At 43.4% G+C, this 27,915-nt stretch overlaps 1 protein-coding gene and 1 pseudogene across 2 annotated transcripts in view; one reads left to right on the top strand and one right to left on the bottom strand.

Annotated features, from left to right (window-relative positions):
• The first annotated feature begins 6,045 nt into the window (after positions 1 to 6,045).
• Positions 6,046 to 7,125, top strand: LOC141570761 (dual specificity protein phosphatase 5 pseudogene; annotated as a pseudogene).
• A 6,740-nt stretch (positions 7,126 to 13,865) lies between these two features.
• Positions 13,866 to 27,915, bottom strand: part of ANXA2 (annexin A2) — a 41,278-nt gene continuing 27,228 nt past the window's right edge. For both annotated transcript variants that reach the window (XM_019748700.2, XM_019748701.2), the window contains exons 5-13: positions 25,288 to 25,401; positions 22,105 to 22,195; positions 21,175 to 21,254; positions 19,802 to 19,861; positions 17,733 to 17,826; positions 17,069 to 17,164; positions 16,544 to 16,602; positions 15,278 to 15,400; positions 13,866 to 14,235 (exon numbers count right to left, since the gene is read on the bottom strand). In XM_019748700.2, coding sequence (XP_019604259.1) covers positions 14,176 to 14,235; positions 15,278 to 15,400; positions 16,544 to 16,602; positions 17,069 to 17,164; positions 17,733 to 17,826; positions 19,802 to 19,861; positions 21,175 to 21,254; positions 22,105 to 22,195; positions 25,288 to 25,401 — 777 coding nt within the window. In that variant the 3' untranslated portion in view covers positions 13,866 to 14,175. The remainder of the gene's footprint in view (positions 14,236 to 15,277; positions 15,401 to 16,543; positions 16,603 to 17,068; positions 17,165 to 17,732; positions 17,827 to 19,801; positions 19,862 to 21,174; positions 21,255 to 22,104; positions 22,196 to 25,287; positions 25,402 to 27,915) is intronic.

The following is a 27,915-nucleotide window of genomic DNA, read 5'->3' as shown; positions in this document are numbered from 1 at the left end:
CTTTAAGACTGAAAAAAAAATCAAAATTATGCATAATAAAATGGCAATAGCTACATACCTATCAACAATTACTTTTAATGTAAATGGATTAAATGCTCCAATCAAGACATAGGAGAGCTGAGTGGATAAGAAAACAAATCCCTTACATATGCTGCCTACAAGAGACTAACTTAAGATCGAAAGATACAAACAAACAGAAAATAAAGTGATGGGAAAAGTTATTTCATGAAAATGGAAACAAAAAATTTAAAAAGCTGGGGTAGCAATACTTATACCAGACAAAATAAACTTTACAACAAAGGCTATACCAAGAGACAAAGAAGGACCCAGTAATCCCACTTCTGAGTATTTATCTGAAGAAACCCAAAACATTACTTCAAGGGGACGTGTGCATCCATATGTTCATTGCAGCATTGTTTACAATGGACAAGATGTGGAGGCAGCCTGGGTGTCTATCAATGGATGAATAGATAAAAATAGGTGGTACATATATACAATTGGAATATTGCTCAGCCATAGAAGGGAAGGGGTTCCTACCGTCTGCAGTGGCATGGATGGACCTGGAGAGTGTTGTGTTAAGTGGAGTGTCAGACAGAGAAAGACAGATGCAATGTGATTTCGCCTGTATGTGGAATCTAAAGAACAAAATTAGCAAACAAAACAGAAACAAGCTCATAAATACAGAAGACATTTTAATGGTTGCCAGATGGGATGGGGTTGGGAGTGGGAGAAAAAAGGGGAAAAGATTAAGTAGTATAAATTAGTTGTTACACAGTAATCATGGGATGTAGGGTACAGCATAAGGAATATAGTCAATAATATTGTAATAACTATGTATAGTGTCAGATGAGTACTAGATTTATCAGGGTGATAGTTGGAAGGGGCGTGGGGGAGTAGGCGAAAAAGTTTAAGGGAATAAGAAGTACAAATTGGTAGTTACAAAATAGTCATGAGGATGTAAAGTAAAGCACAGGGAATGTGGTCAATAATATGGTAATAACTATGTATAGAGCCAGGTGAGTACTAGACTAGTCAGAGGGATCACTTCTTAAATTATATAAATGTCTAACTACTATGCTGTACACCTGAAATTAATATAAAATAATACTGAATTTCAACTGTAATTGAAAAATTAAAAAAGGGGGGTAAAGGTGAAGGGTAACATGAGGTCCAAATTTCCGGTATAAAACATATAATTCATGGGGATGTAATGTACAGCATGGGAAATATAGTCAACAATATTGTGATAGCATAGTACAGTGTCAGATGGCTGCTGGACTTATCATGGTGAGCACTTCTTTGAGTATATAAATGTTGAACAACTATAGTGTAACTGATATAATGTTGTATGCAATATCTTTAAAAAAAATCATCCCTGGAAATTTCTGGAATTCCCATTCCATGTGCACTCATGCACTATGGGGCTTGTCAACCAAACATCTTATGTAAAATGGAATTAGTAGTGGTTGCCAGAGGGTAACGGGGGCGGGGGGTGGGGGGTGGGAGATGAGGGTAAGGGGGATCGAATATATGGTGATGGAAGGAGAACTGACTCTGGGTGATGAACACACAATGGGATTTATAGATGATGTAATACAGAATTGTACACCTGAAATCTATGTAATTTTACTAACAATTGTCACCCCAATAAATTTAATTAAAAAAAATAAAATAAAATAAAATGGAATTAGAGTACATTAAGGAACTGAGAATGTGCCATTTTTTATTATAAATGCCAGTATTAGTACCCCTCTGTGACTAACTTTATATATTATTAGGAAGTACTTTTTCTCATTTATGAAAATAAAAGGCCACTGTAGGTAAAGAACTGAAGAGAGGTCCTTGATCAGTTGCCCTCAGTTGATACATGCAGATGTGCATAAGCTGAAAGACTCTAGGGTTGAGGGCCTTGCACCAAAATCTGATGAGATTGTGGTAGTAATAGAGATGCCCACAAGATGGCACTCTTCTTTATTTTTAATTCATAGAAAGCAAAAAAAAAAAAAGTCAAACAAAACAGTAGTGATTTTCACACAGTCCAGAGTAAATGGGGTTGTGAAATATGCAGCTGATTTCATATTCTATCATGTTTAATGTTGTAATGATGCATGTGTAATGCATCACAGTTATGAAAATGGGCCCCCCACTTTCCTGAGAACTAAGCTGACTGGTTCCCCCAGGGCTTGGGACAAAAGGGTGTGTGTGTGTGTGTGTGTGTGTGTGTGTGTGTGTGTGTGTGTGTGTGTTGCATGATTCTATATTTTTCCTAAAGGTGTGTGTGTGTGTGTGTGTGTGTGTGTGTGTGTGTGTTGCATGATTCTATATTTTTCCTAAAAGGTGAATTCTGTCTAAAAAGTATGTTGGATTCTCTCCGGTCTTAAGAGTTTGCTATCTTTAAGGCTAAAGTCGAAGTTCTCCAACCAATGCGTCTTCCTCCACAAATTCCTCTCCTGAATGGACTTTACCATCCTTGTTGTTCATGCGTGCGCACGTACACACGTACACACACACACACACACACAAATACCAGATCCTCTCCTGTGCTACTGAAAAAACAAAGTCTTTGCAGTTCTCTTCTGTAAGCAACAGATAACATCTGATTTGTCAGGAAGATGAGTGAATAAAAACAATACATAGAGGTTATGAGAAGACCTCAATGAGTGGGACAGGGCTGGAGTTCTCAAAGATTTCTTCACACGGGACTCTTGTTCCACAAACTGAACAGAAATATTTTCCTAATAAAAATAATAAACGTTGGCTTTTCAACATATAATCCTGGAACAACTAAGTGTCCATAAGCAAAATGATGGACCTAGACATAGACCTTATACCTTACACAGAATGGATGATAGTCCTAAATGGAAAATGGAAAACTATAACAATTTCCCAAAGAAAACATAAAATCTACATGACCTTGGGTTTGGTGATGCGTTTTTAAATACGACACCAATAGTACAGTCTACGAAAGAGAAAATTGATAAAGTAGACTTCATTAAAATTAAAACTACTTGGGTGGCCAGTTTGCTCAGTGGTTAGAGTACAGTGCTCATAACACCAAGGTCACGGGTTCAATTCCCACATGGGCCAGTGAGCTGCACCTTCCACAGCTAGATGGAAAACAATGACTTGACACGGAACTGATGGGTCCTGGAAAAACACACTGTTCCCCAATATTCTCCAATGAAAAATTAAAAAAAAAAATAAATTAAAACTTCTGTTCTGTGAAAGACACTGTTAAAAGAATGAAAAGACAAAGCACAGACTGGAAGAAAATATTTCCAGAACACATATCTGATAAAGGACTTATATCTAAAATATAAAGAACTCTTTTATCAGAGTGGTCATTTCATAAGGTGTATAAATTTCTACTCACTATGTTGTGCACCTGAAACTAATATTTTATGTCAACTGTAATTGAAAAATAAATTTTTAAAAAAGAACACACACAAAAAGAACTCTTAAAAGCAACAATAATAATAATAAAACGAAACAGAATAAAAAGGGAGCAAACGATCTAGACAGACACCTCGTCAGAGAAGATATACAGATGGCAAATAAGCGTATGAAAAGGTGCTTAACAACATTTGTTATTAGGGAACTACAAATGAAAACCACAATGAGATACCACTACACAACTATTGGGATAACTATATCCAAAAAAAAACTGACTGCATCAAATGCTGCCTAGGTTGTGGAACAACGGGAACACTCATTCACTGCGAATGGGAATGCAAAAGCTACAGCCACTTTGAAAGACAGTTTGGAAGTTGCTTACAAAACTAAAAACAGTTTTACCGTATGACTCAGCAATTGCACTCCTAGGTATTTATCCAAATGAGCTGAAACTTATGTCCTCCAAAAAATCTGCAGAAATGTTTATAATAGATTCCAATTGTAGGACATTCTACAAAATATCTGACCAGCAACCCTCAAAACTGTCAAGGTCACCCAAAACAAGGAAAGTCTGAGGAACTGCCACAGCTAAAGGCCTGAGAAGGGAGCCCTGCTTACTGAATGTAGCTATGGAATCCTGGGACAGAAAAGGGACTCAAGGGGAAAATTGAGGAAATATGAAAAATCCATGGATTTTAGTTAATACTAACGTGTCAGTGTTGGTTTATTCATTGTGACTAACAAATCCTACTTATTTAATGTAAGATGTTTAAAAAAGAGGAAACTGGTGTGGAAGTACAGGTACTCTCTGAACTATCATCACAATAATCCTGCAAATCTAAAACTATCATAAAATTAAAAGTTTAGTTTTAAAAATGTTGGTAGTGTTTTCCCAACTCACACACTCACAAAACTAATGGATAGGTTTTTCTAACATTTTTATTAAAATGCTGACACAGAAGCAGTAGAGTGAGCAGATTACCAACAACAAATGGTGTTGGAGTAAGAGATTTGGGTTCTGCCTTTTACTAGCCTTTGTGTGACTTTGGCTGAGCTTAACCTGGCTGAGCCTCAGTTTTCTCCTCAGTCAAGTGGGTTCATGATACCTACTTCCTAGGCATACCACAGGAATTAAACATCATAATCTATGTCAAGCACCTAACACAGTGCCAGGCACAGAGTAAGCTCAAGAATGTGTTGCTCTTATTAGCTACCTAGTGCGGACTGATTGACAAAACAAATGTCCTGGTAGTAAACAGACTTAAATAGAAAAAACTCAGAATGCATAAAATCTCTGTCTTGAGTCCTTTACGGTGGATGAGAGAATGATAAAGTTTTACTCTTAACCCATCAAGCGCCAATATCAGTTCCAGAAAAACATTCAAATAGGTATTTACTCCAGGTTCAAGCGATATGTTCTAACTAACAGAAAGCCTTTCTGGTGGGAGAGATTTGGGGGTTTCTGCTCTAACCTGCTTGATATTTCCTATAGTTTGTACTCCCATCATTTAATTGCAGTCATGATTCCAGAAAGGGGGCCCTTAACTCCTCTCCCTAAAGGAACTGGTCCGTGTTAGGTCATCAAATGAAACAAGTTTCAAGAACAGGAGGAAATGGTCATCGTGAAACGTTATTTCCTACCCATCATCAGCCTACATATATTTGACAACTTGATATGGACCACAGTTGATAGTTGTTGTTTTTTTAAGCAAAAAAAAAAAAAAAGAACCTGTCCCACTGCCAAGAAGATGAAGGAAATTAGCTGTAAAATGAATTCAAGGACAGCCCACACTAAGATCCAAACACTGTACATTTCCCTGATGGGTTCACAAAGTCAAGTCCTGTGATTTGTTGACAGACAGGAAGGAAAGAAGTCGGAGGCACCTCCCAGGGTAACTATTTGGCAAGAGAGAAAGCCAAGAGAACTGAGGAGGCCAAATTCTGAAACGGGTACAGGTCATAGAAGGACAAGCCACATGAGACCCTTGAAACCACTGTTCACTGCCCTGTGCAAACACCACACAGTGGGAAGTGTCTCTTGGATTCAGGAGGGACAACTCTCTAATAAATTGTACAGTATAACTTATTTATATACTATCTGATTATATATGAAATTTCTTTGATTTATTAAGTGCTGCCACTATACCAAAGTCTATGCTGGAGACATTACATGAATTCTCTCATTCCATCCTCACAACGTTATATGGTAAATAAGATTATTCCCAGGGGAGTAGATGCACCGGTCACACGGCCTGGGGGACTTCTGGGAAAGAATTCAACTTAAGTTGAACGTCCAGGCACACAATGGGGTTCCAAGGAAACACACCTGTGTTGGGGGTGAGGCTGTCATCCTGACTGTCCCATGGGCCTCTCATCGGGGACCTGTAGCAGCAGAGCTGGATCCAAACACAGGCTAACCACTGGGCACCCTCAAATCTGGATTCTCTGTAGGGGGTGGGGTGGGTGGAGAAATGACTGACTGACTTAACTCATCTCTGAGGGGGAGCTCTCAAACTCTTCTGATATCTGAGCCAGAGTTTTCCACTATAAAACACATCAAAAGTATATTAATGAGCCATCTGATCTGGCTCTTCCAGTCACATGCCTTACTTATATTCAGTTTCCAGTTATACTGCACGTTTTGTTATCCTCATGCCCCACTCAAAACCCCCGGCCCGGCTGCTGGGGTGCCAACGTGCAGGGCGGGAAAGAGGGCTAAGGGCTAGGGCTCTGCGGTGGGTCCGTGGCGGCAGCACCACCACCCTACCTGGCCTTCGCCTCCTCCAGCGTGCACAGCTCCCGAGCGCCACCCTCCCGTCGGCAGCGCGGTGGCGGTGAGAGACGTGCTGCCCCGCGGGGCGCGGTGGCTGTAGGGGGCGGCGGCTGCAGGCTGGGCTGCGCCGCGCCAGGAGGGCGCACGGCGTGCGTCGTGGTGCCCACCTTCCAGCCCGCCTGCCCCGGGTGGGCTTCCTCAAACGGGGTTGTGAAACTTTCTACTCGGGATCTCTTGAGCATTGCATGGCTGTAAACCCCAATTCCCAAGAAAAGGTTGAAACCCAGAGAACCCGCATCAGCCAGGATGGGAAACCAGTGCCCGGCATAAACCAAGGCGGCGTAGGACCAGGGATGCGCAGGTGAAACCCTTCCTTCCGGTCCTCTCCCCCGGAAGTGCCTGCCTTGCATCCAGGTGCAAGGTCCTGCTCACCTGCAAAGCACAGCGCAGAATGTCTGGTGGGAGGCCTTCCGAGGCCTATACCTGCCACCTGCACTACAGTTGGGTCTCAGTGGAAGACGCCACATGGCTGACACTAGCTCCCACTTTCAAGAAGCAATAGACTTAATTGACTGTGTCAGGGACAGGGAGGCAAGGTCCTGGTCCTCAGTGAGGCGGGGCTCTCCCCCGTCACCTACCATCTGCATGGCTTCCCTCATGAAGACAAATCGGTTCCACGTGAGGGAGGCCTTCGATGACATCGAGTAGAGAAGGACTGTGATCTTGCCCAACTTTGGCTTCATAGGCCAGGTCCTACAGTATGAATTTGAGATCCTGCCTTCCATGCCCAAACCCAGGCTCCCTCCTGCCAGGAGGAGGCAGTCAGCTCTTCATTCATAGCCCATTTTCAGACACTGAGCCCTGGTGTGCAGGGTTCCGACTGCACATTCCCTGCCTGCGCGTTGGCTCTCCAGCAGGAGCTCCATGGCCACAGCTACATCCTGCGAAAACTGGGGTAGGGGCACCAGCCCAGCCCCAAGAACAACTGCGATTTTGTTTCTTTAACTCGCAGACATTCCATTCCATATGCAGTACTGAAGATATATGCCACTGTGTCATGCACCCCTGTGGGATAGTAAGTGGTCACCAGGCTCGCAAACAAAGTAATGACTGACCTCAGGGATATGTTCTCTTGGGACTGAAGGAAGGCCAAGCCATTATGAGAGCACAGGCAGAGCTAATGACCCCCTGCCCTCTCAGGACTGCCCAGTCCTTGCACCTCAATGCACCGTTTCATTTCAATAGTAAGGTAATAAATACACGCAACAACGTGGGGATAGCTATTGCTAGAGCAGGAGAAAAGGCAGTTACAAAGCCAATTCATTTGGATGGAAGCACACTTCCACCTTATTTTTTTTTAACTTTGACAGTCTCAGTATCTGTGCTGCATAAGGGCATAAGCGGATCTCCATCTAGTCAGGAAAGTAACCCTACTGGGTTTGTAGGGACGTGATGTATATGCTGATTTGAACCCCCAGATGTTTTTGAGACACCCTCTTGTGTCCAATGGCAGCAACTGGTTGAAGTAGCAAGATGATGACACTTCCGGGTTGCCTTTTCACTGTGGGCTCTTCCCTGACTTTGGATTTTGGCATGATTCTTATACTTGAACCTTTCTTGTTCTCCTCTCCTCAAAGCAATTCTTATGTCATTTGAAAAGAGCTCTTCAGTTCATAGATCAAAAAATCACCCCTTGGAGGTAGTGGCAGGGGCTGCCAGGAGAAAAAGAGTACCCACTGTCTGGGTCAGTGGAATTGAAACCGTTGGTTCCCCATCTTGCTGTCCTTCTAGGTGCTTATGTCTTGGGACACTTATTTTCTTCCCTGCCACTGGGTTCGCAGGGGTTGTCTTCAAGCTGTTGACTTCTGGGATTTCTAAATTTCACAATGTGGCACTAACTTCTTTTTGACTGTAGGTTATTTCTCCAGGGGAAAAGACAATAATTTCCTAAAATCCATACAAATGTGAAGAAAAGCAGTATATTATTGGTTAGTGGGGGGGTGTGTGTGTTTATAGTGCAAAATAAAAATATTAAAAGGAAAAAACTCCCTGTCCCATATTCTCTATTGAAGAAATGATAAATGTCTATATATCTGCCATGTTTCCCCGAAAATAATACTGGGTCTTATATTATTTTTTGCTCCAAAAGACGCATTAGGGCGTATTTTCAGGGGATGTCTTATTTCTTTCATGTACAGCAATCTACATTTATTCAAATACAGTAATGTAATTTACTGTATTTGAATGACAAATACAGTCATGTATTCATCAATACAGTAATGTCATCTTCCAGAATATTGTCATAAAGTACTAAATGCGTTCATCTGGCTGACGATCTTAACTGGGGCTTATTTTCGGGGTAGGTCTTATTTTTGGGGAAATGCGGTATGCTAAAGGATTCATTGGAATCACCCTTCCCAATTAATGTTTGCATGGAGACAATATCTTACAGCAATGACTAATGTCAGGGGGTGAGTTTCTGGCCGAGCAGCAGCTGGATGGGAGAAGAGAGGAAAAAGTTGTTAGCTGGTCTCTGAATTGTGTAGCACATTCTTTGTGCCAGATAAACAACTTGTGTTATCACCTCTGAATTCATCGGTGCCTGGCTGGTTATTTAGAGTAAGGTGAGGAACCATAGAAAATGTTCTAAGTAGAGGGAAATAGATACCCGTGATAATGGAAAGAGACCGTGGGGTTCCGATAAAGTGGTGGGACATTCCAATTGCTGGGCAGAGCTCACCCTTCAAGAATGGCGGCCCATTATGTGGACACTCATGCAGGAAGGAACTCAGCAAAGTATTATAGGACTGGGGTTGTCAGAAATGGTTCCAGGGCACAGGGAGAAGGATCATGTGAGCACAGGGCTAAGGGTCACTGGGAGATGAGGTCAGTTACCAGGGCAGAAGACAAGTTATAGCAACCTCAGCCCCCACAGGGCCAGGGTTATCAGAGCGAAACTCAGTGCTGGGGACAAAGCATGAGCCCTAGGCACAGCTCACTCTTTCCAAAGGCAGTACAGAGGTTATCAGAGTCACTGGAACAGTGGGAGATGGAGCTGGTTAAGTATTCCATGCTCAGGCCAGCACAAGTCTGCAAGCTAAGACAGACCACGCCTACATTTCTATGTATGGATTTGGAGGCCTCATCCAAGGGGAAGAACAAAGGATCCAGAGTTTAGGAACAAACTTGACGTCCCTTCCCTTACTCTATCTGTTCATATTAGAAGGCAGATGTTAACTACATGGAAACCTCTTATTAAAACAGAGCTGGCACTTATCTCAGTGAAGAGCTGAATAGTTTTGATTCTACCCGTTCCTTTATTTCATCTATGCTCTGAAATCATTCTCTGTTGTTTCTTTGTTTTCCCAGCAACTTGGAACACAGATCGGGAGTGCATCCTTCATGCTCCTTCTCTTGTTTTATGACTCTAATAGGGGCCTCTTTTCCCTATTGCTACACAAAATTTAGCTAACTTAAGCTCGTCAAAGCACAGGGTTAGATCTAAGTTATGGAGCACTGAGGTGTCTGGAATGCTTCTGATGATGGATCTGGGATAAATCTCGTAGATCATACAAGGTCAAAAAGAAAAAGAAGTCAGAAGGAAATAGAAAAAGATTCCCTTCTACTGATTTGTCATGAGACACGGGCTGTTCTGGTGATTGCGGAAAGAAAAGGTACAGAATCACGTCAGGATTGGAAAATAGGTTTTAACAAAGGCAGGGCCTCATGCCCCATTCCCCACACCCAGTCGCTAAGACGTTCCCAGAGGTAGCCAACATTGTTGTGGGCAGGGTTTTTATCCCCTGCTAACACCCAGGCTCCCCCATCAGAGGTTGGGACACTCAGACACTGCATGAAGGCTGGGTACCATGCCCATCACCTGGGCACCGGCCCCCTCAGTCTCTGGAAAGCCAGCTGTCTCAGGGATAGGTTACTGGCTTCTTCCTTTCACCTGAACCCTAGCCTGTGAAAATGTTAACAGGGATTGGTTCTAGTCGGAGTTCCAGGAGTTTCAGATTTTCTTCTGTATACTTTTCTGTATTTTCCAACTTTCTACAATGATTATGTATTCCTCTTGTATGTCAGAAAAAAAGAAAATAAAAAGTCCTGCTTTAAGGATTGCCTTTCCCAGAAACCTTCTAGACATATCAACCTGCGTGATCAGCGACTCTGGACCTTCAAGTGCCTCACCTGTGCCTTCCTCAAACACAGCCCTCATCATGCTTCATGGTCAGTGTTGCCTTGTTCTTTAAAGCTGTAGTAATTAGTTCAGTGACCGGCACATACCGTGTTTTCCCGAAAATAAGACCTAACCGTAAAATAAGCCCTAGCATGATTTTTCAGGATGACACCCCCTGAACATAAGCCCTAATGCGACTTTTGGAGCAAAAATTAATATAAGACCCGGTCTTATTTTCAGGGAAACACGGTCGTAGGCCTGTCTATTGAATAAATTAATAAGTCAATGAATGAATAAGTGAATGGCTGAGGTCCTACATTACCTGCTCAACTCTAGACTTTAAAAAGCTTCCTAATTATACATGAGTTCATATCTATTAGGACAAAGGTAATCCATGAAGACCAAGCCAGGTTCCATTGACATAATATCTTTTCTGGTTTGTTTGCTATTAATAGAAAGCTGATGGGTTCCACTGCAGAACAGCAGGGGGAGGAGATAGGAGGGCTGGTGATAATCCTAAATAGCTCATTTCTTTACTGTGATTTCAGGGGTCCTCTTATCCCCCAAACATTCTCCATTTCCTTAGTCCCAATTTTGCCCAGAGCTTGGCCTAGCTTTTAGACTAGACGCAGGCTATTTAAAGTTGGAATTGCTGGGTTTGGGTTCCATACGGCCTAAATCAAGTGGCTTCTGGTTCACTCTCCCCTTACCCTTTACTGTGGAGAACAAGACCGAGCAGCCTGATTAGGGACGCATAGCTGGGAACAGCACAAATGCAAAAGAGGACTTGCAAAGGGAGAAAGTGTGCCTTTCTGTTTTAGGAAACCTGCTGACATAGGGAATGCTTCTGTTTTTCTGCAGAAATGCTGCCTTCCGTGGACAAAATTCAGCCACAATCAAGCTAATTGAATGCACAAATGTAATATTTTTCCAGGGCACCTCCAATTTAATGCTTGATGAAATTGTGTCTTTCGCATATATTTACAAAAGCTTTTCTTCATCCAGAAATGTCTGTTAAAATTGCTTATAGATGCTGAGATAGCAAATCACTCTTCTAATGTAATGAGATAAGTCATCTCTATAAACTTTGCTTGCTCAAATGTACTCGCATAAAAGAAATCAGGCTACAGGCTTTTTTCAATAAATAGAATGAACAACTAGAACTTGATGGCTATAGCATGTTCTGCCTCATTGCTATGAGATGTTTAAAATTGCTCCCTCTCGCGCACGCAGCGGAGTTTTCATTTTGGTAGTTGATGGAAAAAGGAGGTCAAATAAACTGATGTGGGTAAGACGCCAAAGCCGTTTGTCAAAACGTGGGCAAAGGCCTGGAGATTGGAGTCATTTAAAGACTAAAAATTGATTTAAAAGATTTCTGTCCTCAAGTCATTTTTCTTGCTAAATGCAGCCACTTTGTGAGCCTGGTTTTCCCTGCCTTAGCTACGAGTATCTTTACTAATAATTTACACCATAGGAACTTCACTGAGATTTACATGCATAGTCATTTGTGCATGGCCCCGTAAAACAGTTCCAAAGATCAAGAGTTCATGGAAAAGATGAGGCCTTGAGAGGTTTATCTGTTTCCAAGTAAAATTTGTCTTCCAACTTTCATCTGGAAGCCAACTCTGTACCAAAAGGTTTAATAGGTCACACATGCCTAGGGTAACCATGCAGGATAGTCATGTATGGCTACTCAGGTTGTGCACTGCACAACTACAGGGTCGAGATACCGTTCAGACTGCAGTATGAAGGGTGGCATTTGGAATTGTACAGTGTGACAGCCCTGCCCAGCCCCCTCACTCACACACAGATTGCAGGGGGGATTATCCTCTTATTCACTGGCATAGTTCAGTAAGCGTTCGTGGCTATACTGCATGCGTTGCCGACCACCTGAAGAATAAAACCAAAGTTCTTATTATCAGCTGACAAAATGTTAAAGCCTGCCCGGTGCCCCTGTCCTTCTCTTCACAAAGTAAAACTGTTTGGGAGAATATTGAAATCTCCAGATGGTTCTCCTGACATCAAGAAATGGTTTGGACAGCTTGACTGACGAAGATAGGCTGGGATCCAGAATATGTGACCAAATTCCAAGCGCCCTGTCAGTTTTGGAAAACATTAGACAACCGTTGCTCCATCCAGGGCAGAGACAGCAGGCAGCATTTGGAATAGTTCTCTGGGAGTCTTTCTTGTGCCTGCCTGCCTTTTGGATTTTCCCTCCTGCCTGCTGGAGCGTCCAGGCCAGCCAGACCAGTGGCCAGGCTGTCCTGAGCACGGCAGGACTCCAAGCCTGCCCTCACACTGGCTGCATAGTCAGCCTTGCTTTCTCCTCTATCACTGTCCCTTTGTCACCTGAAACACTATGATGGGAAGAAACAAAGCGTCAGTACCTCCTGATCTGAAACATTGCTCTTGACAGCCTCTGCCCAGCCCTATTAATTCTGAATTGAACACGACAATTTGGGGTTAAAGAGAAAGGTCTTGCTTTTTAATGCAGTTCCTTGAACTCTGCCCCAAGCACCTGGAAAAGTATATTTGGGGATTTGGAGCATCAATTCTAATATGCATAGAAGGACGCATTTGGAAAAAAGATCCTATTTTTGCATAACCTGCTTTTTAAATATTTCAGTGGCCTTAAACACTTTATGGGCCATTAGTGATTCAAGAGTCATGCACCATCTGCATTTCCATCTGAAGTTAGCCAAAGGGTCAAAATAACAAACCAGTCAGTCCACCGATGTATTTTGTTTGGTCAACACAGTATTGTTTTAATTGAACTTGATTGTTTGAAGTAGGGCAGGCATTCTCCATTTCTCCAGCCTTCCCACTTCTGTCCAACCAGCCCGTATGACACATTTATTTCCATTACCTGCCTAGTCCCTGAAGACTGTGAAATTTGCCCAGGAACTGACTGGAATTTGCCAAGGAAGGTACAGGCGAGTTTAGGGGTCCAGAGCTGATCCTCACCCAGGAGCAGCCAGGTGTCAAGAATTAGTGGTTGACATAGCATCCTCTAACGAGGAGGAAATATAGTGTAACGGTTTGGGGACAGTCATCGGCCCTCCACCCAGCCCCCCACTGCCACCGCTGCCCACCCCCACACTCTGCTTAGGGGAACCACTACTGATGATTGTTTTCACCTGATTTACCTGCAGAAAGATATGAGGGGTGATGCTGGGATGTTTTCCCCCGGAGGTACTATCATCTCTTGGGCAGGCAGAGCTGCTCTATAGAACTTTCTATTATAATGGGGATGTTGTCTCCCTGTGGTGTCCAATACACTAGCTGCTGAGTGGACACTGAGCATTTGAAATGTGGATGGCGTGACTGAGGAAATCCACTTTGTACTTTATTTCATTTAAATTAATTTAAATGTACATAGTCACAACTGGATAGCGGCTACCATATCAGACAGCTCAGTTCTAGAGCTTTCTTCCTCAGGGACAGCCTTACCAGCCAAGCCATACAGCCCTTAAGTATGTTTGGTTTTTAAACAAATTGAAAGCAAGGTCAACAAAGCAGTTGATTCTAAAGTAAAAATTCAGTTTATTCGTCTGTTTATGACACAGTACACAAGAGGCAAAGTGTTTCACATCATAGATTTCACTTCCAGCTCCGTGGAATGTTCATTTCTTTGGCTAAAAGAGACTACACGGGAAAGCCAGGCAATGCTTAGGCAAATGAAATAAGGGTGGGGCGGCCGGCTATGCTAACGTCATGCTCACAAGGCTGGGTACAGGGGCTGTTAGTGGCAAGCTGATTTTCTAGAATTGTTAGCTGGAAACACAGGAGCACTGTTCCTGGACGCACGCTCGCTCGCGCCGTCACGGGTTCAGTCATCGCCTCCACACAGGTAGAGCAGCGCTTTCTGGTAGTCACCTTTGGTGTCTTGCTACATATGGCCAAGGAGAAAAAAGAAATTCAGTATCATGAAGAAGACCCAAACTTCACAGGGACATACAGGCTTCTCCCACTATTAACAGAGAAGACTCTGTGGGACCTGCCCAGACACGAAGGCTTGGAAGGCCACTCCAAACCATCACCATCATCGGAGGATGCTCAAGGGGTTATGGCTTGGGGAGACTTTCAAGTCACATTATTACCACAAAGGTGAGCAAATGCAAGGTACTGGGGAGTCACATGGTAAGCGACCAAGGCAACAGAATCCAACCGGCCCTAAGTGCTGTCAGGTCCTGCAAACACCACCCCTTTTCTCCTTGGGGCTCCTCCTGACTGAGAAGATATGGTATTTTCCTGCCTCACTGTGCTGTTTCCTGGATTCTTAAGGTCACATAGATATAAGCTAGTGACGTAAAGAAACAATTACTAAGAGTAAAAACATGGCATCTAAACTTTAAACGTATGCCCTAATAAACCTTGGTATATCTAATTCACCTCTAAATTCATCCTTGATAACCACTGACATGACTTTGGAAATGTCTAGATCTTTTAGAAAGAGGGATTGCCAACACTTGTCTACACATCATGGGACCGCTGTGAATGCAATCACTCCTTACGTACGCATGCTCCATCCTTCCAAAACAGAGAGACTAAATTGATGGGAGAGATGGGAGTTCTGAGGAAATGTTACCAGTCCTATCACAGAGGACTTTTCAAGAAATGGAAATATAACAAAATGTAAAGTGTAACTGATCTACGTCTCCTGAGGATGTCAGCAATCTTACAAGGTCATCATCAGGAACACCAATTACCATTGTAGAGTAATAGATGTGGGAAACAGAAAGTATTTGCCTGCTTCTATAGGTTCCAAGACAAACCGTAAATGGCACTTTCAAAATAAATCCCTGATATTGGATGATCAGCATCTCTTCTTCAGTGAGTTAGAAACAAAACCACCACTCTGTCACAGTTCTGACCGGCCATCTGTCGGGGCCCCGGCCCTCGGCCAACACAACACTGCAGGCCGGGCTCACCTGGATGTAGTAGTAGAGGGACTTGCCGTACTTTCTCTTGAATTCAGACCTAATTTTCAACATGTCCACTTCACTGCGGGAGACCATGATTCTGATCAGGACCTTATCACGAGTCCCCTTGCCCTGAAAGTCAAGTAGATGTTCCAGGTTACAATTCACCGAAACAATGTGAATCAATGTTCAGTGATAATTAAAAACGGATCTGGTAAATCTTCTTGCACAGGGAACTGATTGGGATTCTTGATACTGCCCTCTAAGAGATTGCTAAGGTAACAGTGAAACTATTCCGTGAAGAGAAAATGCACATACAACATACCAGGATGACATCGGCACAGACCCCCACGTGGGTATTCAATAAATGTGAACTGAGCACTAACTACTGCAAGTCTCAGCTCAGGAAGTATGCGACTTTCCACACATAATAAACAGCTCCCACTCTCAGGGGCTTAGAGAGGACACGCCACCATGGTTTTCATGGTGGCTCTCTGCCACTGTGAATGGTATAGGCAATAAGGACCACTGAGTTGACTTCCCGAGCCTCACACCAGAGGCACCAAGAGAAGGGTCATATTTGATGTGGAACCCGAGGAGAGATGGGGGAGAGGCAGTGTGGACAAGGCGGTGATCCAGGACAAAAATGGAAGGGCTTGGAAGCTGGAAAGCACCAGGCACATTTGAAGCATGGAGAAAATGCGATGGGATTATGGGAACAGGCAGTTCATTCAAGGGAAAGTTGCTGCGCTGGCTTTGGAGGCAGCTAGACCTAAGTTCAAATCTGACTACGTAGGCTCAAGCAAGCTGAAGCTTTCTGAGCTCCAGTCTCCTCATCGATCAAGAAAATAATAACAGTAAAATAATAATAAGCCTCAGGTTCCTTGTTAATGGTTTAAGGTAAAGTAAGTTACACAATGTCTATCGCATTGTGGTCATTTAATAATCTCTCCTTTCATTCTCGTCTTCACTCTGAGGTCATAGGAGGGAGTCACTAAGAAATCTCGGCAAGAATCAGACACAAGTAGCATCTGGCATTTTCTCTCCCGGGCACTTTATTTTCTACCCATATACACACACAGGTGTTCAGGTAGTTCGGAGAGACAGGAGATGGATTTGTGGTTTTCTCACCTGTCACATACAACCACAGCTGATTGGGGCGCTCCTAGAGAGTGGGGTTCCTTCCTCCACCCACTATTCAAGGAGAGTTACTTTGGGGACACAAAAAGAAAAGCCTATTGTAGAAACATGGACCTCTCCGCAGGCTGTCCTTACCTTCATAGAGTCATACAGCCGGTCAGCAAAATACAGGGGCTTGTTCTGGATGCACTGGACTGTGGGGAGAAGACAAGGGGTCAGTTACTCCTCCCCCAGGGGAAGGCGAGGTTCAGATCCCGAGGCACAAACCAGATGACCTCACACAACAGGAATGGGCTGCAAAATGGGAACAGCTAAGGGAAAACCAGGGACATTCTGAAACACTCAGATCCACTGTGGCTGTAAACCAGGGGACTGCGAGGGCCACAGAAACCAGGCGGACATGGAAGCTTCTCCAATAGAGTCCCTTCTCTGGTTATTTTATTCTTCCTGGACAACTCTCCGATCTAGCAATTTAAGCCCTTCCTCAGTTTCATGTCTTAACATTTATACAGTGAAGATTATAAAACCACCCAAATCATGTAAAGAAGCCACACCTCCCAAACACACTTAAATTAATAGGATGGTCATTCATTACTTCCATTTCACGGTTCAATGAAAGCTGATGTCCACCAGGGAAGGGAGGGGGGCATGCGTGATTACCCAGGTTCAGGAAAGCATTTTCCAGGTCTCCCTTGACTTCCTTCTTGATGCTCTCCAACATGTCATAAGGGCTGTAGCTCTTGTACCTTTCAAAGACTAAGGAAAAGCAACAAATCATTATAACAGAGCCACAAAGCTGTCAATGATCACACCTACAGTTGTGGACCACGATTTGGGGGGGAAAAAAATTAGGACAATCACAGCATCCTAGAGGGTTAGGGGTTGCCATGGTGAACCAAAGCTGACACTGCACCAGTCGCCCCGGGACAGCTGCCCCATGCACTTGTCCTGAATGGCACTGCCCAAGCCATGTTTGAACATCTCCATCTCCCAAGTGGAACCCATTCTATCCGGAAGCTACGAGAAACAATACGTAGCACCCAGCAAAGTCTACTACTTCAACAAATATAGCGAGGTAAAACGCTCCTCGGACAAGAAGGGGCAGCAAGCTAAAGCTCCAAACCATGGGAAATACTGAGGGCAAAGAAGGATTCAAGATGGGATTGAAAGGCAAACGGACTCGGTGAGGGGAAATGCAAGTGCAACATGGAGAGTGAACTCTGTCCTGGCAGACCCAAGCTGCAGCACAGACACCCAGCCGGCTGCCCGAGGGGACAATCCATTTTGACCCCTAGGCTCTCAGACCTGTCCGCGCAGCACCGACCTTTCTGGAGGTGACACACGCTCCGCTCAGTCATGATGCTGATCCACTTCGGAACATCAGTTCCTTTCCTCTTCACGCCGGCATCATAGAGATCCTACGAGCACAACCACCCAGGAAAAGTAACTACACAATAGAGAGCAAATTCATCACAAAGGCCACGTAAAAAACTAACAACCTACACATTCCAAATGCCAAAGGAGAAAGGATGACTGTTCAGCAGACATGGGCAAAAATGTACTATTTAGGTCACGAGTCTTAATCAAGCGCAGTCTTCCTTGGGCAGAGACAGATCGCCATGAGACTAGATTGTTCGTGAGGTGAGTGCTGTACAAATACGTCTGAATACCTCCTCTGAATGCAAAGGAAGGACCGGGAGCATCTACTCACATATCACATACAGAAGGACAATCAAACGTTCATTAGCATGTCCAGCCCTCCTCCCTTTTGGCAGTTGTAATAGCAAGTAAGCTAGTGGTCATCTACTGAAGGCAGCTATAGGTCAGGTACCCACACCTTCGCTTCTGAGAGACGGAGGAAATGATGGAAGTAGAAAAGGAGCTGGTCCAACCTTACTTTCAGTTTCTGGAAAACTTAAAAGACTATAAATAATGCTAACAAGGTCGGGGGAGAGAGGGAGGGAAAGACGCTTATGCAAGGATAGATACTCATTCCGTGTCTGTCTGCTACCGTGTTTCCCTGAAAATAAGACTTAGCTGGGCAATCAGCTCTAAGCATCTTTTGGAGCAAAAAATTAATATAAGACCCAGAGTCATATCATATCATATCATCATATCATATCATATCATATCATATCATATCATATCATATATCATACATATTATATTATATTACATAAGACCCAGTCTTATGTTATGGTAAAATAACACCAGGTCTTATATTAATTTTTGCTCCAAAAGATGCATTAGAGCTGATTGTCCAGCTCAGTCTTATTTTCGGGGAAACACGTATCTGCGAGTTGCAAAACCCAACTTCTAGTACCTTATTTAAAGCCCTTCTCTACTGCCTGCTAAAAGTGCTGTGTGAAATACACTGAAATTTAAAACTAAAATGTGTTTAAGTAAACTTTGTTCTGCAGCTCTTACGTATATTTTCAGACAGCTGTTGACCCTCTAGCAAAGGCATGTAGTTCATAGCAATCTCAATCAGCTTAACAAACAGTTCTCAGGGCTTATGGGACTAGAACCAGCAAGAACTCTATTCAGTCGGAAAAGAAGGAAGTGCCTCTGCTCTCCTCCCGGCCTCCCCCACATAAAGGGGCGATAAGCCTTCCTACCCCTGGCTGTGCCTCCACCATCTTCTGCTTTCTCATCGTTTACCCTGTAGGTGCTCATTTTAGCAAATGCACACGAGTGTGTGCAGCCCTATGACACCCTGCAGAAACTGGTACTTCCACACAAGCAAAGCCTAAATGAGTGTATGTGAGTCAAATCCAGATCCTGCAATTAATACCAGGGATACCTTGTAATAACTATCGCTCCCAGAAAGTGAAAACGAAGCCCACACACTCTTTGACATTCTTCCCTTCCAAAAATGGCGCCCACTTCCCTTCCCACAGACTGTGGTCTAGATGTAGTGACTCATCACTTCTAGTGAATAGAGTAGGACAGAAGTGACAGTGTGTGACTCCTGAGATTAGGTCATAAGCACTTGGCTTCCTCCTTGCTTTCTCCCTTCGATCACTTACTCTGGGGAAAGCCAGCTGCCATGTTGTGAGGACACTCAAGCAACATCATAGAGGCCCGTGAAGATACTAAGGTCTCCTGCCAACAATCATGTGGGTGGGCCACCTCACACGCTCCTGACCCTGCCAAGCCCAGGTCACGGCAGCCCTGGTCAACACTGTGTCTACCAAACCATGAGAGGCCCTGAGCCGGAACCACCCAGCTAAGCCACTCCCTAATTCCTGACCCACAGAAACTGAGAGATAACTGTTTGTTGTTTTAAGCCATTATGTTTGGAGATAACCTGTTACACAAGATAATTATGAGACAGACTACCCAGACACTTATCAGAAAACAGAAGCTCACACTAAAAAGCTTGGCACTTACCCGGGCATCTTGGTCAATCAGTTCATAATCAATGACAGAGCCGTCTTCTGCTCGTCTACCCTACAGAAAAAAAAATAAAGAAGAACATCAAATATACTCTTTCGCATATTTTTAAACTGCAAATGTTAATTTTTTCTCCCATTCATGTACGCCATTATTTATTTCACTGAACACATATTCACTTAAAAATTGTCTTCACTCTGAAGTCTAGACAAGACCAAGAATAGGTAAAACACTTGTGGCAGTAAAGGGAGCAGTGTGTGTCACGTGACCAACCCCTCCTCCAAAAAACAAACAAACTGCTAATGATATTTAGTTCCTTTCCTCGGAGAGCTTACAATCAATCCAGATGGAGAAATAAGCAAGGAACAAATGTGATAAAACAACCCAGTAATCTATGGCTCTAAGAAAATGTGCAATGAGAATAAGGGAGAAATCTGTCAGATAATATAGTCAGCAAAGTCTGCAGACAACGGAGTACGGCCGAGGTGCACCGGGAAGGGCGAGTCATGTGGGGCTAGCACGGGGGAGGGGGAGAAAGCCAGCCGGCACAGGAGGAACAGCACCGGGGGACACTGAGCACATCGCAGGTAAATGAGGCGCTGCTCAGCGGGAGCAGAAGGTGAGCAGGAGGGATTCCCGGGAAGATTAAGTGAGGGAGAACCAGGGTACAGAGCACTTTTAAAGGAAGTTGAAAGTTTGGATCTCATGCAGCAGAAATGGGTTTTGATCAGGGGAATAAAATGGTGAAAATGAACTGCAAAAATATCTGTGGATGGCAGTGCACAGGGCAGGTGGAAGAGAAGAGAGCCAGGCAGGCGGCACGGAGTTGCCACACTGAAGGAGGTGAGAGGGGACAGGATGCAGAACACTGAGCAATCATTTGTTATCAGGCATTAAACTGCACACTGGTCAGAACTCAGAAGGGAAATGTCTTTTATTCACATTAATGTGTTAACATTAGACCCCCTCGCCCCCTACTCCAGGTAAAGGACTACTCATAAGTGACAGCAGGGGAAAGAAAACAAGAGGGTCACTTCCCACTAGGTCCTAGGTGACCACAGACAGAGGCAAAGTGACCTTCCCCAAGTGACGTGACAAGGGCTGGCACATACAGCCAGGCCAAGACTTGAGAGCTGCCTATTCCTCTCCTGGTCCCCAAAGTCTGCTGACCACACGGTTCTACTGGATAAGAAATCCTATTATACAAAAATCACAACTCTGCAGTGACAGTGCAAACCCACTGTCGGAAACGCAGCTGGAATTTCTGGTGCAGGCACAGAGGATTGAGTTAATTTGTGCCCAAGTATAAAATGAGGTATGTGACTTGCCTTGGGAGGAAGCGAGGACAAAGAACTAAATGGGAAACTAACCTTTGCGAGGGCAACCATCAGCTTGCGGAAGTCACCAGATGTGTCGGAAACAATGTCCTTCTCCAGGTCAGTTTTGTACACTTAAAAAACAACACATGTGGGTTTATGCTTCCTGCCTGTACAGCCAGCCGCCTACCCATCCTGGTGACCCCCTGCCCGATAAGCCTCTGAAAAGCAGAACCAGCTCTGGCAGCATGGATCTACCTGCCCAAATCAGAGGGGATTCCCTAGAATGATTTTTACCTTCATAAAATCAGACCCAGTGTTATTATCAGTGACAACGGACAGATAGGGCTGGATCAAATCGGGGTCCTCCAGCTCATCATTGATCAATGACGTCTTCTATAGCCAAAATAGTTTCCCCAGCTTGGCTATGAATACCCATTTTGAACATCAAAAAATTTAGAGGAACACACACACAGTGCACAATGGCAAAAACTAGTAAGAATTAAATAATATTTTTGTGTGAATTTGTATTTTACTCAAAATGACATCTATACTGAAATGTAGTAACACATATCTGTAAGATGTATTATTTATTCTACCCACGCCTCCTAATACTGCTTGGTGCACAGAGGTCCACGTGACTCTTGCAACAATTATATGACCACAGTCCAGAGCTGGGACCTTCCTAAGCAGAGACTGGACAGCACCCAATAAATGAAATCTACATACGATACTTTCTACTTCGCCCCATCAGATCTTTTTTCAAGATATTTAGTTTTCTCTCCTTTTGTAGAAGTTCTATCCTTTTGTAGAAGTTCTAGGACCACGTAATAATCAAAACCCAGGCCATAAGGTAGTGGAGGAGGGCCATGGACCACAGAAACCCCCCGGACATTACAGATGGCAGGCATTTCCACGTCCTGTCCCAAACAATAGCCCAGCAATCGGGCTGAAAGGATGCATCACAGAACTAGGGTTACTCACTTTCCTTGTAGACTCTGTTAATTTCCTGCAGCTCCTGGTTGGTCCGTGAACAGATGATCTCAATGAGAGAGTCCTCATCAGTGCCCAGCCCCTGTGAACCAGGAAGCATGAGCATCAGCAGGGAAAGGCCTCCTGGCCAGTAGCCTACTTCTCTGACCTCAGTCAGGTACTGCACACACGGACTGGATCCATCAGCACACTCCTTTCTACATTCCCACTGAGGGATCTTACTGTATTCCTCAGCCCAAGGTAATGCTAGTTTCTATTCCTTTAAAAATGCTTCCAGAAGAAAACGTGGTATAAGGGACACATTTGAGCCCAACTATATATATAACTGTATATATATATATGGAATGGGAACAGACACCAGTGAAATACACCAAAATATTAAAAGTGGTTGCCAGTTGGTGATGGGCTTTTAATATGAGTGAGTTTTTCTTCTTCCCATTTTTCTTTATTTTTCAATTTCTACAATCACACGTTATTTTAATAGATAGAAAATAACTTTATAAACAATTCTGCACTGTAATTTACACTAAAGGAATATAGAAATTTTATGTTGTCATTTGCAGCCAGCATTGTTAGATGGGAATTAAGTTATTTTTACCAGGGAAAGGTACAGATAAAATTAAATTTTTTAGCTTCACCCCTTTGAAATGTAAAACTGGGTTAATGTCAAAATTTCATTCATGTACTTCTGTTTTTGCTTGATTACTATGCACTCTTCAGGCATGTTAGAGAACCATAAAGAAATAATGAAGTGCCAAATAAACCTAGACACCAACTTTATTAAGGAATAAGAATTTGATGGGTGATGTATTCAAATTTAATATATACACTTTTGAGCGTGCCAGATAGCTTGAAAGGACTCAGTGAAACATGTATTTCAAAGCTGGCTTCATGATCAAAGTCAAGATTTAATAATCAGGATTCTCTAATACTTGTCTTTCCGAAAATGGAAATATCACTTTGAACTAAGTAGAATTACAACTGTTTAAAATGTAAAATCAATTATAAGGTGTTAACACAATAAGGAACTTACTTATCCACATGAAAAGTATATTAGCTATTAATTAAACTTATTAGAGTTTGTATGCTCCTGAAAAGTGGTTTGTGTAATATAAACTAAGCCTCCGGTTAATGATTAAGTTTGAATTTTATTCTTAATCTAATCTATGAGCCAATCCCTCTTTCTCCAGTTTTTAATCATGATTCTCAGAGGTTCTTAGCAAAGCCAAAATTTCTTTCCTTCTTAGCAAAAGGTCTGCACAACATTCTATACAAATGTTACAGAATGACTACCAAGCATCTTCAAACATTTTAGAGGATAGTTTTTCAATCTCAAGGATAATAGAAATATAGCCTAAAAATAACTCATGCATTGGAAGAAATGCTATATTCTGACATTGTTGAAATATAAAACAGGTATAGCAATATAAGATGTTTTATTCCATCACTGATACATCACTATTTATATCTGAGAATTCTAATAGTGTTTTTATCCCTATAATCAAAGGTGACCTTGACAATTTCCCAAACTTGGCCCAAGCTTTCCACAGATTGTCCTATCACAAGGGCAACTTCTACTGTAACATATGGCAGATGTTGCCACTGGTATTGCCAGAAGTCAAAACAGATTTTTTTTTTTAAAGCATAGTTCAGTTCATGTCACTTCAAGCTTTATGGATTACAGTAGGGTACTCAACTGTGATAACTAATGGGAGAGCTGGCACAAGGTCAAAGACTTAGAAGTCAAAGCACCTTTCATTGGGCCCAATTACATGGATTACAATGGTGACTGACAGCTCAAACAGGTCTGTTTCAAGTCACTAATCTTGGTCATTGATACTAGCAAAATTGTACAAATCACAACTAAATGAATTCTTGATGAAAATACGATAAACTGATCTGAAGTGATGATGGTCAGAAGACACCTAGGCGAGGCCAGCTCACCTATTGGCGCCCAGGGCCCCAAGACTCAGATTTCAGGAGTGTTCTTTTTATCAAGCAGGATCAAGTGGTGTTGACAATGTATCGTTCTTAATTATACCTTCCCTGCAATATAGCCCACTTACGAAACTCAGAGCACGTCTGCTCAAATAAACTGAGCACAGCTTGGGCTAACCTGGAGAACTGAAGGAAGAAACAAAGATCTCGTAACAGATCTTTCAGCAGCCCTGAGCTATCAAGTTCTAGACCCTGGAAATGCCCGGTGTGTGAAGTTTCCTCACTCTCGGAGGTGCTCTCTGGGGAAAGGGATGGCAACTGAACTGTGACATTAGCTCTGGTGACAGGCTTACAGCTGGGTGTCTTCATAATTCAGGAACAGTGTGGCATCACAGAAAACACAATGGGACTTAGAATAAATCAGAACTATATAGCTTTCCCCCTAAGGCAGAGGCTGTACACAGTTTTATCAGCAGAGGGCAGTATCAGATTACTCAAAGTGTTGCAGGAACAGTAGAAAAAGGGCTTTCCTACACTTTGCTGTAACATGCATTTATGTTTATGCATCTACTATTACATTTATGTAATACTTGATTGAGGTTTTAGGTACGCACAAAGTTCAGAGGGGTTCCAAACTGGAATTTTTACTGTCTATCTAAAATTCCACGTTCAAAATAACTTTGAAAAGAAAAACGAAAGATAACATGTGCTCCGTCTAATCCTTTGACCTAAACACAGGTACCATTCATGATCTGAAATCACCCTTTATACACACTCTATATTCTGATTTTGCCCGAATCGGAATCAAACAGTAGGATTGACAAGGAGATGGTCAGAAAAAGAAACACCCAAGAGACCACGGACAGAATTTGCAAGCTTCACTTAACAAAAGCTCTGAGTTTTACTGCTGCCTTGATATCACAACAAATCTTTTTTAAGGAGGAAGTGTAATCAAGGAAGTAGTTTTTCGAAATGGTATTTCAATTGCCCAGGTGCCAAGCAGTAGCAGCTGGTAACTGACTTCTCAGCATCATGAAATTTTTTACAGTCTTAGAAAAAAGTAATTGAAATATTTTTGGTACGAATCCTGAGCCTTATAGCTTCAGTTCATTCAAAAAAGGATGGTTCCAAATGAAAATTCAACAAAAGTGAAAATCACCTAATTACACTCAGAAAGCTGTAATTCACAAATATTAATGGCAGATTTGACAGAGATTGCATCTCACACGTGTTTACCTTCATGGAGGCTTTCAACTCCGAAGCATCATACTGAGCAGGTGTTTTCAGCAGGCCCAAAATCACCGTCTCCAGGTGGCCGGACAAGGCTGACTTCAGTGCTGACGCAAGTTCCTTCAGAAAAATTAGTCAAGAGCATGGGAAACTTGGTTGGTAACCAATACTCTCTTTAACACTGGTGAGTCAAACAAAAGAGGGACGAGTTTGTAAAGCAGATTGTGATTCTCTGACACTCTGGGGTCTTGGGTCAAACTACCTCTCAACTGCACTCCCTTCAACAGACCCAGATGTCAGAAACCGAAAGATCAGACTTTGACAAAATCCTTAAATCCAAGCTGATTTTGCCTTCTCCCCAGTCATTGAAAGGACACCAGGGCGGTACGCAATTCCTCAGAAAGCAATGAGTGGGAGGGCATTTTCCAATACACTTGTGTGTGGCAACAGCCCACGAAGACCAGGCACTTTATGGGGTCAAGGCCCCTCCTAAGAAGGAGCTGGTTTGAGTAGGGAGCCTCCAGGGAAGAGAGGCCCCGTGACCTGCCGAGTTCCTCCCGTAAGAGATGTCGTGCAGCTGACCCAGGGGTGGCTCCTGAAATCTCCAGAAGGAACCAGAGGCCCCACCATGGCTGGAAGGGGCTCATGAAGTTCCGCTATGCAAAATACACATCCAAGACTGAGTGCATATCTATTTGTCCACACCAAACTGGGACGGGGTGGAGAGTGATGATGGGGACCTAAAGCCCCTCAATGACCCCCCTGATGTCCCCGCTGCATATTACATCTTAAGGGTTCCATGTCACCACTCACACAGATTTGAAGTCAGAAGTCCACCCACGTGGATGTAGACAGATACCCTAATTCATCGCAGTTCTTAATGATACTGCCTCAGGGATTAAACTTCCTACAAATTACAAGCATTGGGTGCCAACTGCACTCTGCCGTTGTAATTATTTTCTTCTCTTTTCACTCTTCCCCTCCTCTTCTCTCCCTTCTTTCTCTCTCTCCTGCTTTCCAGCAGCACCCCGTGGCATGTACAATGTTCAGCCCCTAGAGGCACTTGCAGGAGCTAAAAAGAGGCGATGTGCAGCCTGCACCAGAGAGCATCTTCTCAAGTCATTCAGAGCGGCTGAGAACTGAGATGCGTCTTAGAAATCATCTGGCCCGACCCTTTCACCACCTGCTTTCTCCCGCTTCCCGCTGTCCTAGTTACACATAGCACTTAGGAGGGGACATTAAAAGCAACACCTTCCAATTATAGCACCAATTTTCCAGTTCGGAACTTTGAGGTTAGGTCATTCCAAACTTAGCCTACCTTTGACACTCCCCTCTCCCCATTCTCTGTTCAAACCTCAAATAGCATTTGTGTAAAAACTGACTTCTTCTACTACTATAAATTCCTTCTGGGCGTTCAACTTTCTGCTTCTCACAGCGTCTAGCACAAGGCTGTGCACTTAGCAGAAACTCCAGAAATGTCAGGTAAATAAAACATAACCATTCCTTCTATGGAGAAACCTGGCATCTGCTTGAACATGAAAGCACTATAAAAATCAACCCTCTTTCCCAACTCCTCTCAGCTCCTACTAGCTCTGCCCGTGCTGTTGAAGTTCATCCTCTTGGCAGCCTTGGTCCACGTCCCTAAGTAATCTGCAGTACATGGCTTTCTCCTTCCTTTATTACGTAAGCCCCTCATTCAAAACAGTAAGGTTCTGCCGCCAGGGTTTCCTTCAGAAATTATCTCAAGTAGTTCATGTATCTTTCTGTAGAAGATGACAACTCTCCTTAGCCTAAGGCTGAGAGACACCACAAATCAGGACTGTAAACTTTCCCCAGCACACAGCAAATCCTGTGAGGTCACTGAACCCTGCCGTGGTTCTGCTAATATCTTCCCTCCAACAGTGAGAGCTTTGTCCTGCATCTATCTGATCTGACATCAACACCCAGGCTTCTGCCATTCTGAGCACACACCCAAGCATGTTCCACGACCCCACCCTGTACGTGCCAGCTGAGGAACAATTATAGGCTCGCTGTCCAAAGAGGTGGGCCTTCCGCTCCACCCGAAACTCAGCTCTGCCAGCTCACAGATCCTTGTGGGAAACTGGAGAGAGAAAACAGTCCACTCTGCCTGTCTACAGAGGATTAATCTAAGTCTAGGTGGAAGAATTTTAATACACACGGGATGAAAGAAGCCAGATGCCTTCCTATGTATGTCCTTTCCAACTGTTTTGGGAGGTGTGGGAGGGGACAATAGCAGCGCTTGCTTGGCCTGCAACACCCCGAAAGCTGGTGGTCATGTCAACCCGAAGAGCAGAAATGTCTTCCAGCTCACTTCCACTGCGGCTCTGAGTGAAAGCCCTAAGTCAAATGGGAGCTGCAGGAAGCCATGTTTCCTGCACCATCCACGAATAAATCAAAAGCTTTTAATAGCAAGAAGTTAAAAATAAAGCAGCCCGTCCTTAAAAATAAAATGTCCTAACACTGTGACAAAATAAAGGAGGAACAAGCCCTGGGCTGTTCTTTAACCACTAGTGGACAAGTCAGAGAAAAAGCACACAAAGACCCTTTAAATAGTGGGAGCGTGGCATGCTGAAGATATCCTGGTAGACCAAATGAACTACTAACTAAATCTGT

This window comes from Rhinolophus sinicus, linkage group LG03, assembly GCF_036562045.2.
Source record: "Rhinolophus sinicus isolate RSC01 linkage group LG03, ASM3656204v1, whole genome shotgun sequence".
NCBI classification, from domain to species: Eukaryota; Metazoa; Chordata; class Mammalia; order Chiroptera; family Rhinolophidae; genus Rhinolophus; species Rhinolophus sinicus.
The sequence above is the reverse complement of the archived record's forward strand: the minus strand, read 5'-3'. Positions and strand labels throughout refer to the sequence as shown.